Source organism: Poromitra crassiceps, assembly GCF_964638095.1.
Source record: "Poromitra crassiceps genome assembly, chromosome: 17".
NCBI lineage: Eukaryota > Metazoa > Chordata > Actinopteri > Beryciformes > Melamphaidae > Poromitra > Poromitra crassiceps.
This window is the reverse complement of record NC_139635.1, coordinates 31,524,442-31,537,387: the sequence shown is the minus strand read 5'-3', so window position 1 is coordinate 31,537,387 and position 12,946 is coordinate 31,524,442. Positions and strand designations below refer to the sequence as shown.

Genomic DNA, 12,946 nt, shown 5'->3' with positions numbered 1-12,946 from the left:
AGTAGCTGAGACCAAAGCCGTGTGAATCAGAGATTGCTCCCTTAGGTGATTATTAAGTCTGTGTCTGTCTAAACTCACGTCAACAGGGGGCTCTCTCTCTCTCTCTCCTTACCGCCGGACCGGCTAAACCCGGAAGTGAAACGCGGAAGTGAAACCCGGAAGTGAAATGCAGCTGCCTGCCTACGCCGTTCGCGCTGCCTAGCAACATAGCATAAACAATGTGAACGCCACGCATACTCTCGGGAACATCTCTCGTTATATTCTAACAGGTTTTTTGGAAGTTATTTTGTGGTTATGGCCGAAGTGGCTGCTGCAAACCGTTTCATTTCACTTCCTGATCTGCCCTGGCCACAGACAGACTAACACTGGCCGATTCACTCGGGGTTCAAGCGAGACTACTCTGCGTTGGTCTCGTCGACTATTAGAGGTAAGATGTGATGCATTGATATTAAATTTATACTGTTTAATAACAATCGAAAAAGTTGCTCGTAGCTGCTTTAAGATAAGATAAAATAAGATAATCCTTTATTCGTCCCACAAGGGGAAATTTCAGTGCTACAGCAGCAAGTGGACAGAGTTCAAAAAGAGACAGCAACATAATAGCACGTATGATCAACAACAGTAAAAACAGAATATAGCAATTACACAAGTAAAAATTGCATTAAAAAGTACAAAATTACATTAAAAGTGCTGGATAAAAGTGCATTTAGTAGCCAATTGAGAGTGACACTATATGCACCAACTAGTCATTACAACATAGGGAAAGGTGTTTTCTTTGTCACGTACAGTCTGCTGCAGTGCCTTTGTACTTGTGCGTGGGGTTTTCCCCCCATTGTCTTAATCAAGACACAAAGCCAAGTTACAACTGTCAAGATGGGGGGTCTAATAATCCATGACTTGTTTAATCCAGAGGCAGATGCCGTCTACCTTTCCCTCAAAACCATTTCAATCTATTTAGAATAACAAAAGGACAAATCTGTTACACAGCCGAGGAACCCGATTGGCCCCCTTCGTAAAAGGCATGGCTGGTCTCCACCAATGAGAAAGATGCTTTTCGTTTGAGGCGCGTGTGTAGCTGCAGCCCCAACAACGCCAAGAGGATGCCCCCGCCCCCCTTAAACTGACCTCCATGTTCACTCTCTTCCCCTCAACAGCAGAAAGGAACAGATTGCCTTTCTCATGTAGATACCCTGCTCTTCCAGCTGCCTGCACAATGGTGCCTCACACACGCTGGCTGCACTACTCTCACAAAGGCCTGGCAGCACAAGAAAGAGCCCTGGCCCTGTGGTCACAACACAAAAGCCACCTGACAGCTGATCTTTTGTAAGACTGTGTCTGTGTGTGTGTGTGTGTGTGTGTGTGTGTGTGTGTGTGTGTGTGTGTGTGTGTGTGTGTGTGTGTGTGTGTGTGTGTGTGTGTGTGTGTGTGTGTGTGTGTGTGTGTGTGTGTGTGTGTGTGTGTGTGTGTGTGTGTATGAGGGAGTGAGGGAGTGTGAGTGAGCGAGCGAGCGAGCGTCAGGCTGGAAGTTTGCTCACCATGCCCTCGAAGCCGACTCTGTACAGGTTTTTGGCCCCATTGTCCCACAGGACGTAGGCAGCGCTGTGAGGGCTGGCCGCACTCCAGTCCTGGATCTCTGTCACCTGTGGAGGAAGGGGACGCTTGAGATTAGGAAGACAGAAAACAAAACATAAAAACAAACAAACATTAAATCGAGGTAGTTAAAGGAACACTCCGCCGATTTTCAACCAGCTTTGTAGCATATCCAAAAGTAAAAAAAATAAATTACAGGCATTAATTTAGTTTGACAGTTATTGAGAGTTGATTTGAGTTCAGTTCATTGTGGACCAGTGATGTCATTTGTGCATGAATGACATCACTGGTCCACAACTTAACTCAAATCAACTCTCAATAACTGTCAAACTAAATGAATGCCTGTAAAACTGTTTACAGTTTTATGATATACAGTACTACTGATTTTGTAATGATACGAAGCTGATTGAAAATTGGCGGAGTGTTCCTTTAAGATGGAGTTTGCGTCAGAATTCTGTGGAAATTGTTAAGTCAACAAATGTTTTGGCTTTTTGAAAAATCTAACTAATGTCTCGTAAGTAGAGACAGGTTTTTTTTCCTCTGCGGGAGGTTTCAAAGAGGTATTTTACAGGGTAAAACTCCATGATGTAATAATACTAATTGGTCAGAGTGCAGGGTGAGCTACTAAATGGCAACTTCAGCAAAGCAGGACGTAACACAGGTGTAACCAATAACATAACAAAGCCCCTGGCACTGGAACACCTAAATGGAATGGAACCATAATTAATTGGTACTGGTTACATCTGCTTTACCATCTCTGCTATAGGCCCTCTTCACATCAACTGTTTTGGTGGTGGTAAAGCAGGAAGTAAGACAGGTGTAACCAATAACATAACGAAGGCCCTGGCACTGGGACACCTAAAAGGAATGGAACCATAATGAATGGTATAGGTTACATTTGCTTTACTTCCTGCTTTGCCATCTCAAAACGGTTTCTGTAGAATTGGTCTATACATCTACCCAGTACGTAATGCAGCATTCTGCACTCTCAGAGTTTCAGCTTTATCTACCACGGCCACACAGACTGGGTGCAGTGAGGGAATAGCTGAAAGTCATTGGCACGCCCAAGTAGTTAATCTATAGGCTGCGCTGTGTGCAGTTCTGTATGCTGCACCATCACTGCATTTACACCTAGAGGGAAGTTTCATTCCCTAACTACAGGGGAATATTAGCAGTGTGAATCGGCAGAGACTGAACAATTTGATTCTGTCTTGATTCTCATCGTATCGCAATTTTAGATTCAATAGGCTCAACTTTTTATTGCCCCCCCCCTTCACCTGTTGGCTACAGTTTCCAAATCTCTAAGAAAAATTTTATTACACCTCTGTGACCACTTGTTTGCAGCGAACTCCTACAAAGAATAGAGATGATCCAGAATATCATCAAGCACTGCCACATTGTGCACACAAACACACCTAGCACAAAACTTTGCTTCTCCTAACGTGGTGCTATTTGTACTATACTATGACGACTTGTGTTATACCAGACTTGGCTCTAAGGACCAGCTCACAACCTGAGGGAAACAATGTGGTATGGACATAAAATAGACAATGGCCAAGGAATAGAGGCTTACGGCTTCAATTTGAAGAGATCCCTTGGCCGCTGTAGATATCAAACGTGTGAAATGGATGACGAAGAGTAATATTTCTTATTTCTCTTATCAGATTTAGAACTGCAAACACCAATTCAAAAAGAGATAGTCAGGATTTGTACATTAAACAAATTTCACTCCACCTGAAGTAGCACACCACTTTCTCATAATATTGAGAAAGTCTCAGGAGCAGAGTAGTAGTACAGTAAATTAATTATTTAATTACCGGTTAAGTAAATACAGAATTCTAATCGTTAAGATTATTTTCAGGCCCTTTCCAGAGGTAATTGATTAATGAGCCTTAGGAGGTAATATTCACAGTAAACTAACGGCACATCTAAGCTGCAGGACATGTGGGCTAATAGCAGTTTTCTGGAGAGCATATTGCTTACAGCATCATAAAACAATAATGAGATATGCCATTAAATAACACAGCAAAATGAAGTCTTCAATTGCCTGCAGGGGCTCTTAAATTGAATACTTTGGGCTCTGGACCAGAGTACACAATAAAATGTACAAAATACAAGCAATTACTTTATAGCACTGTTGCAGTATAAATATAAATAGACTATGTTAAACAAATGCAACCTCATCCGACATTGTATTACCCTAATGATTGTATTTAAGCCTGGAATGAACTATAGCAAGGACGCCTGTCTATATTTTCAGTAAAGATGAATAAGAATGCGTGGGATGAAACCAAGGAATAAAGAAAGTTTTTCATTGACACAATCCACTAGTTCAGCGGTTTTCAAAGTGTGGGGCGCATGTCGACTGGGAAAAATCTGAGAGAATAAAATGCCCCTCAGATTCTGTAGCTCATTACAAAATACATATCGGTTTTCATTTTAAGTTCAGTTTTCACCAATGTGGAACTTTTTGTTGGCTATTTCTCTCAGAAAGTTGGTCCGACCTGCACCAAATTTGCACACAGCATATTATAGCTATTACACAAACCTTTGATACTAACTAACCACTTGGCTGAGATGCACAAACGTGTCAAAGAGCATGGTGCTTTCTTTCTTTTTTGGGGGAGCTTATGATTAGAATGAAAAAATACCCCACCCCCCGCCCAAAAAAAACAATATTTGTAAGAGGCCCCCAGGACAGAAATATGGAGAAAAAGGTGGCCTTCTAAATAGGTGTTCAACACCTGCTGTGACATCACTTGTTGCTGGACGTTCTGCTGGGGCTGACACACAGGCATGCAAAGTCATGGATAGTGAAAAAGGTGACAGATACCAGAACAGCCATAACACCACAGATAAATCAGAGTTATCAGACATGACTCGTCCTATTTGGGGATGAAAAAGGTGACTCTCACCTAAAGTAGTGGTTCTCAACATAATTATATTCACCTCAAGGACCTCTAAACTGAAAGAAACTAGACCACGGACCCCCATCTGATAAGAATTTAGCTTTTAGATGTTTTATTACAGAAAGTAACTAGTCCAAAATAGTCATACCTTCTGTCATTGTGTTACTTACAGTATGGATGGAATTATAGTGAAGTAAATAATGTATCCCCTTTTTTGCTGGGGACCCCTTCAAACCCCCTCAAGGACCCCTGGGGGTCCCCAGACCCCCCTTTGAGAACCACTGACCTAAAGGTGACTAGTGTGCATACCTGTGACATCACAGGTGTACAGATCAATTTCAGGAACAGTGCCCCCTGGTCTAGGCTAGGCTGCTGGCTCTTGATGTGGACATTGAGTGTATGTTTCCAGTGAGTGTAAGTGCCCTTAAAATGAGCCACCCCAACTGTACGGAAAGTAATGTATTAATCATTTTTCAGGCCAAGAAATCTGCTTCCAAAAGGAATGAAAGAGCATACAATTCAATGCTGCATCTGCTCTGAACAATTCAGAATGGCTGCCTGGGACCTTGACTAACTCTGAGGTCCAAAAGCATCATGGAGAATTGAGAGGGCAAGTGCCAGAGCAAAGAGACAAGATGACAGGCTGATGGCATTTTCCTCTCCCCCAGGCACTGGCTAAACTCCTTGCCTACTCTCATTGTATATTCAGCTCATGGTCAGAAGTAGTCAATATAAGCATACTACACATGTTTGAGCCTGGGGAGTAAACAGCACAGTTACAGGATCTCTCCTCCACCTGGTGTCCTACCTTTCCTCTCCTCCCGTTGCCTCCATCCTGGTCTTCCCACTGCCAGTCCACTCCTCTCACCACACGGCCACCGGTGAAGATCCCTCTGGCTGTGATTTTCTTTGACTTGCGGCGAGACTCCAAAAGCACTCTGCACAAAGAAACACAGGTTCCTCGTTGAAGATGCAATTCTTGTCATTTGGAATACTCGGGTGACTCTGTCAGAGATAAGAATATGCAACAGTATTCAACCAAAGAACACAACATGGCACTGGCTTAAGTTACTGGTGTCAACAAGAAGAAAGCACTGTTACGCTATTTTTATGACGGTATCATCAGTCATCCAGCCCACAATTCTCAAGAATCTCTTCTGTGAGAAATAAGCAAAACCAAGAGTGGGGTGAAGAGGAACAGATCGAGTAAAAGTGCTTAGGTTTAGTTTGCACCATGATTGAACCTAGAAGCAAAGTGATAAAAAAAAAATGCGATAAAAGTCATAAAATACAATGTTGGGAAAAAAGAAGAAAAACAAATTAAGTCATAGCTGGTGAACCCAAGGGGCTTACAAAAATATCTCACATAAAACCGAACTAAAGAAAGAAACAAACAAGTGACATGTTGAAAGGAGTACCCTACTAATACACTACTGTTCGAAGTTTAAAACAGTAAACAGTGCATCGTCTGTTAAAAAGATTAAAATGCTGTGATAAAGTTCAACTAGAACGACGAATTTGGTCATGGTGTTATTGAGATATGCCGTTACCAAGCTTGAAAATGGCGTTTGTGAGGTCACAGTGACCTTGACCTTTGACCAACAAAATCTAATCAGTTCATGCTTGAGTCCAAGTCGATATTTGAGGCAATTTTGATTAAATTCCGTCAAGGCGTTCGAGATATCGCGTTAAAGAGCTTGGAAATGGGGTTAGTGAGGTCACAATGACCTTGAACTTTGATCTTTAACCAGCAAAATCAAATCAGTTCATCCTTGAGTCCAAGTGGATGTTTGAGGAAAATTGGATGAAATTCCATCAAGGCGTTCCTGAGATATCGCGTTAACGAGCATGAAACGCATGGTTGTGAGGTCACAGTGACCTTGAACTTTGACCTTTGACCACCAAAATCTAATCAGTTCATCCTTGAGTCCAAGTGGACGTTTGAGGCAAATTCGAAGAAATTCCATCAAGACATTCCTGAGATATCGCGTTAACAAGCTTGAAAATGGCGTTCGAGAGGTCACAGTGACCATGACTTTTGACCACCAAAATCTAATCGTTTCCTCCTTGCATGCAAGTCGACGGTTGAGCGAAATTGGAAGAAATTCCATGAAGCCGTTCTTGAGATATCGCGTTAACGAACTTGGGAATGGTGTTCGTGAGGTCACAGTGACCTTGAACTTTGACCACCAAAATCTAATCAGTTCATCCTCGAGTCCAAGTCGACGTTTGAGGCACATTTGCCTCATCGGACATCGGACGGACGGCCAACCCAAATCCATAATGCCTGCGGCCTGGCTATCGCCGGCGGAGGCATAAGAAGATCACACGGTCATGAAAACTATTTACAAGATGTTTAAAATGGTTAAAAACAGTAATGAATGTAACGGTACAGCTCAAAGACAGTGAGGATGTGGCTGAGAGAACCACAGTACAACATGGAGCTAGAAAAGCAACCCCACACACAACTGTCGTCGATGCGTCCGAGTTGTGAGGGACAAATCATTATTGACCTCTTTTTCCTAGTCTCTCTAGTTTTCTGGCTGGGCACAGGCCTTTGTGCCAACAAAACTGTTTTAAACATGGGGAATTCACACCGGCATGCGCCGGGGACAGCAGTGTTGGAGAGGAGACACATTGAAATAAAGAGTTCATTGAGGAGAACACGTTGTCTTTCGTATTTTCTGCCATAGGCATTCATTTTGTATTAAAAAAATTTTTCTAAGTATTAATATGATCGATAATCGATAATTGATCGTTAATTTTCACCGATTATCGATTTTGGAAATTTTTCAAAATGAACATCCCTAATATATATATATATATATATATATATATATATATATATATATATATATACACACAGTACACACACCGGTATTATACAAAACCCTAATGTAAAAGAACAATATATAACAGTAACAATTCATAAGAGCTGATTGCGAAAGACTTATCAGTCCCTCCAGGTAGTCGCAATCTCGCGATCGCAGCAATCAACACAAATCCAACCAATCTCCACAACATTGATTTATATTCATATTCATCATTCCTGCGGCCCCCCAAAACTCCCCCGATCTCTCCACAAAAAAATGGCAACACAGGCTCCTCAGCTTGCAATTCCCGCCAGCCCCTGAGAAAAAAACATCACATACTGTTAAGTTGCCACTAGATAGGGTTGGGGGGAATTGCAATCCTGCAATCCACGCCAGCTCCCGCAACCCCACCGCAACAACAACAACAAAATCACACAAAACCCTGCAAACTGGATGGCAATTCTCAGGAAAAGCCTCTGCGAAACCAAGCACCCTGATGGCAGAAACAAAGGCACCCTGATTGCAACAATCACAGACAGCCCAGACAGACACAGCATGGCCTCACCCACAGATGACGTCGCCGACACCATCACTCACTGATGACATGTTGGCATCACCACATTTTGACTTTCTAATGCTCTCCGGAATACTATTTCTGCTCCTTTCTTTTTTTTTACTGTAGTCATATGCGATCACACATTGGAGTGTATAATATATCATGACATATAATGTTGAAGAATTGCAATATTTGTGTGATAATATCACACTTTGAACTTACTGACAATTCCTACCCATGCTATCCATAACCATCATGGCACTGGCAATGCAAATGAAGAGCGCCTGGTCAGGTAGTCAGATGGTAATTTCCACCAAACTGAATTTACTCTTACCACTTTCATACCAACGACCAGGGTCGGACCAGGGTTACTTGACCCATGTTCAACTCTTCTTTTGTCAATTCACACCAAGGCAGTCAACACAGGTTAATCCCTGGCCATGACAATTCAGATAGGACCCAACATCCCAACATGGGAGAGATGCATAACAATTAGCATATCGATTAGCATAACAAATAGCAACCCGGATGGTGCCAGTCAGTCACATTGAAATGAACCCTTCTCCGACTCTGGTCCGACCCGCCATGCCGAGTCTGGCAACCGGGGTTAACCCTTTCATACCCCCAACTCAACCTGGATGGACCCTTGGTGTGAAAGGGGTATTTGACGCTATTAATCGTAACCGCTAAACTTCCGGAGGACAGCTACAAGTCTAACCGTTCAAAAAGGTAAAGGCTAATAATAAACTATCCGGCAGATCTCTAACCATCTAACATCAATGTGGTCCTTGATGGTAGACGTAGCAGCTGGACAGTGCAAGTCTAACCAATGCAAACAGCTTGTGGCCTCCAGCCACTCCCTCGTCTGCAGCATAACAAAACAGCCCACCATACCGTCAGAGGAGTGCGAGCAGGGGACACCTCCAGCACCCATTGTGTGCTACCATGCAATGACTGTCTCGGGGGAAATGAAGTCTCGCTCAGTTGAAAAGACTGCCAGCTGTTGGACCATGCGTTCGTCCAGTGAACCTCACAATGGAGTTTGGTTGAAATAGACTCCAAATACCAGATGAAGCCCCATCATCACAATTACTGACACTGTGGTGCGCAACGATACAATTTAATGTCCAATTTTACTTAATCATCTTATTCACACAAACATAATACTAAATACACTGGGTTCATTAAATTAAAGAACTGGCTTTTTTCCGCCACAACTAACATGCCTTGATCTCTGTGTAGAACATCTTTGAAAGTGTAAAATAATTGGGCTATATCTTGGCTGTTTACATAACTGTGAATATGTCCAGAGTATGACTTAGTATGTCTACTGTTGTTCCAGTTAAATGCATGAAATAAGTGCTGGGAATCCTCTCTGCTCCTCCCTACGGCTGTGCAACAGTCTCTGACACAGAGGACGACTGTCACCAAGAGACTCATTCTGTAGGAATGGGAGTCCCCATCTCCACCTTCTTTTCAGCTGTGGTTGACGGAGATGATCTCAGTTATACGGATGGAGAGACTCAGGTTCCTGAGGACCAATTCACTTAAAAGATTCTCAACTATCTGGGACCCATTTCTGGCCTACTTTGACGAGGTTAAAAGCGACAAGTGACTCGCCCAGCTGATTTCTCATGGGCCCCTTGCGTGGGATCCCATGCACAACATCTCTTACAAGCACATAAGCACCTCACGCTGCTGGTAGCACCTCACGCTGCTGGTAGCACCTCAGGCTGCTGGTAACACCTCACGCTGCTGGTAGCACCACGTTGTAAGATTGGAATGTTGATCATATATGTATGCCTTTTCTTTCTTTTCTTTTCCTGTGTCTGAGCTTGTTCATTTTTATTTTTAAGAGAAAATGAAAAATAAAATATTGGGGGGAAAAAAGCATGAAATAAAGTCTGTGGTTAACAAACGTTTATGGGAGTGGTAATTTCCTGCTTTCTTCAGCAGGATAATCTTCACAAACGTGGACCACTTTTATGACTTTTGAAACGTAAATGCGTTTTTTTTACGTGATTTTCAGAAAACGTTTCAAAAGTCATAAATGTGGTCCCCGTTTGTGAAGATGATCCTGCTGAACACACCACTCCCATAAACCTTATTTCATGCATTTAAGATAAATACACATTCTAAAACACCATAGCCTTTTCCCCTGATGATGATCCAACATGTCCGGGACTTCCGCCTTCCAACTACAAAAATATGTCATTCCTGCGGTACTCTATTTACCATACATGCAATAAATATGTTTAAAATGTCAGCTTTGTGGCTTAGCCAAAACACTGCAACTCGATCTGAAAGCGAGGCTGAGCTGTTGCCTGGCAACAGAGGGCTAGGAGCAGTAGCCACATGTTGTGTCTGCCTGTGAGGCAGAGCTCAGAAAATGCCTCTCAAATGTCACATGCACAGAAAGCAACACAAAGTCAAACTAACGGAGAAGCGTTTGCCATTATATATCCACCTTGATTGTTTGCATGATCATTTAGATGGGGCCAACGTGAAGGATCATGATGACAGGGTGGAGCTGGAGTAACTAACCTCTCACTGCCCGGGGTGGTGATCCTGTAGAACCGGTGTCTCAAATGATGCTTGTCTCCATGGTAACATGTTGTGCAGAGATCGTAGTTGGTACACTCAGCACACTTCCAGCGAATCCCGATGATGGGCTGTTGACGGCAGGTGTCACACATGGTCCCATCATGCTTGATGCCTGAGAAGTAGTAGGTAAGAAACAGTAGGTAAGTACTAGACAGAGTTGTTATCAAATTTGGATTATAATATAGTGCTTAAGTATCCGTTTAGATACGCAGATCAGAGCTTATACATGGTTCTGGTGCAAATAAAAACACAAATAAGAACAATTATGTGAAAATGGTGGTGGTGAATTGCTTTTAACATTGAGTGTGTTTACATGCACACTAATAAACTGTTTATTATCAGATTTCTAGAGTTACCTGATTATCAAGTGGTCATGTAAACAGCATCCTTGAATTGTCAGGTTTATTCATTGCATGCATTCAAGAGTATCTGTGTATGGGTTTACCTAAGAGTACACCGTACATGTCTTTACAACACCTATAGGCCTACATCTCTGACAAGTTGTTAGTGATCTGAATCACATTTCAATTGTCAAAGATTTGCCACAAGCCACAATGATACATGATAGCCACTGCTAATTTAATGCAACTGCTTCTGTCTGGGACAGCATCCATTCCATCACATTATACAGTCAAAATAAGTCAAAATGTATGCAAACAAAGCCAGAATCAATATCTCGCACAGATAACTTTGTTGCACAGTTAAACACCAAACAAAAGGTAATGATCAAAGGGAGCTACCTGTGGGAGCACTGTCAAATATCCTCACGTCGTATGCACCAGAACAGCGGTAGTTGGCAGCCGTCCCGTTATCCCAGACAACCACCACCTCCTCTGGACTTTCGAAACTCCTGACGGTGCCAACATGCCCCTCTCCTCCATCCTGCTTCCCCCATTTCCAATCGGGTCCGCGGATCACTCTCGCCCCAACTCCTTCCATCATCACGCGGTTATTCCTGCCGGTGGTCATTGTAGAAACGATCTCGCAATGCCACAACAAACTGTATTAGTTAGCCAGCTAGTATGCTAGCAAGCTACCGGTGCGCCGGATGGACAATTTGCGAGCAAGTCCCAACAGGGGAGACTGGGACAAGCCACAAAAGCTAGCTTGCTATGGCAGCTAGCTACCCAAGAAGGCTGTTGAGCAGTACGGAGTTTCTTCCCTAAACTAGTCGCTAACAATGCGCCAGCGTCTCCTTTACGTAGCGTTATTGTTTATCCAAATGACAAACGTTAATCACCCAACGAGCCTAGGAAGTAGCCACATTGCTAGCTAGCGAAATGTTAGACAAGCTGTCTAGTCTCTCCTCCACTCCACACATAAAGAATGCCACCTCTTCAACTTAGCGAGCTAGCTAGCGGAGTAGCTAGCTAATGTTACGCTAGCAAGCTAATCCTTTTCCAGGTTAACAAATCCTTCTTGTTGGGGCAAAATGTAGTCCCTTTTGTGGTAGCCTATCCTTATTGCTGTTGCATAATGTATTGGAAATCTATCCAAGATGTTTTCTTTGTCAGATGGCTCCCTGGAGTCAACTCAGAATAAACGCGTCGCCATTATTGTCAATCATCGTTCAGACGAACGACGAGCTAGTAAGCACGGAGGTAAACGACGACGCACGAAGACATTGGGTTTGGGGGAAAAAACGGTTTGTTTGTCTCGTGGCGTCACTTGACTGACAGCCGGGTGGGCGGAGCAAACACAGCAGAGACAAACCCTTTACAGTCAGTCTATGGACAAACCCCAAGCTGGTATCAACAAATTAAATGACTGATTACCTGCTACAGTCAGCGAGGTAGTTTAATATTTTCATTTTCAGAATGAAAACAATGAGATACGAACAAGAACCGTAGTAATCCCATCAACCCATCAATTCCATATCCTTATGGAATGTAGTGATTCATCCAGTGCATTGGTACAAATATGTATCACTAACCTACAGAACATGAAAGCTTATTGACAACACATTTTAGAAGACACGGTGACCGCTACAAACTAGGCCAACCTTTGTTTTAATATGTTTTATTCGATTGCACATCTAATTCCATGATGTGTAAAATTATACCTAACATTTTCAAATGTTTTTTTTTTTTTTTTTTTTTTTTTTTATGTGGTTGACAGACACCACTTTTGCAATTTTGGACTAGATCAGCTGCTATATCTACAGGGTCCCATTGTGCAGTCTGCCAGTCACACAACATCCACCAAGACATGATGAAATTAAATACAAGATTTTATTGCTCACAGAACATGAGCCACAATCTATGGATCATGTTTGAAATGTGCATTGGCAAGGAAAAATTTGTTTTTCACTAAATTGGACCTTTAAACACACCATTATGTAGGCTAGTACCCTACTGTAGGCTACAACTCTGGAATTAGCAATACATGTTGATTCAATGCATGTGGATTTAAAACCTGCATGGATTTTAGTGTGCCATGCCTGCGTTCTGTCAGAAAAAAAACAACAATGCCAG

At 42.6% G+C, this 12,946-nt stretch overlaps 1 protein-coding gene across 5 annotated transcripts in view; it reads right to left on the bottom strand.

Annotated features, from left to right (window-relative positions):
- Positions 1-12,023, bottom strand: part of LOC310792104 (E3 ubiquitin-protein ligase mib1) — an 81,220-nt gene extending 69,197 nt beyond the window's left edge. For all 5 annotated transcript variants that reach the window (XM_083653816.1, XM_083653817.1, XM_083653819.1 and 2 more), the window contains exons 1-4: positions 11,213-12,023; positions 10,413-10,584; positions 5,308-5,437; positions 1,536-1,640 (exon numbers count right to left, since the gene is read on the bottom strand). In XM_083653816.1, the coding sequence (XP_083509942.1) occupies positions 1,536-1,640; positions 5,308-5,437; positions 10,413-10,584; positions 11,213-11,441 (636 nt within the window). In that variant the 5' untranslated portion in view covers positions 11,442-12,023. The remainder of the gene's footprint in view (positions 1-1,535; positions 1,641-5,307; positions 5,438-10,412; positions 10,585-11,212) is intronic.
- Positions 12,024-12,946: the final 923 nt, after the last annotated feature.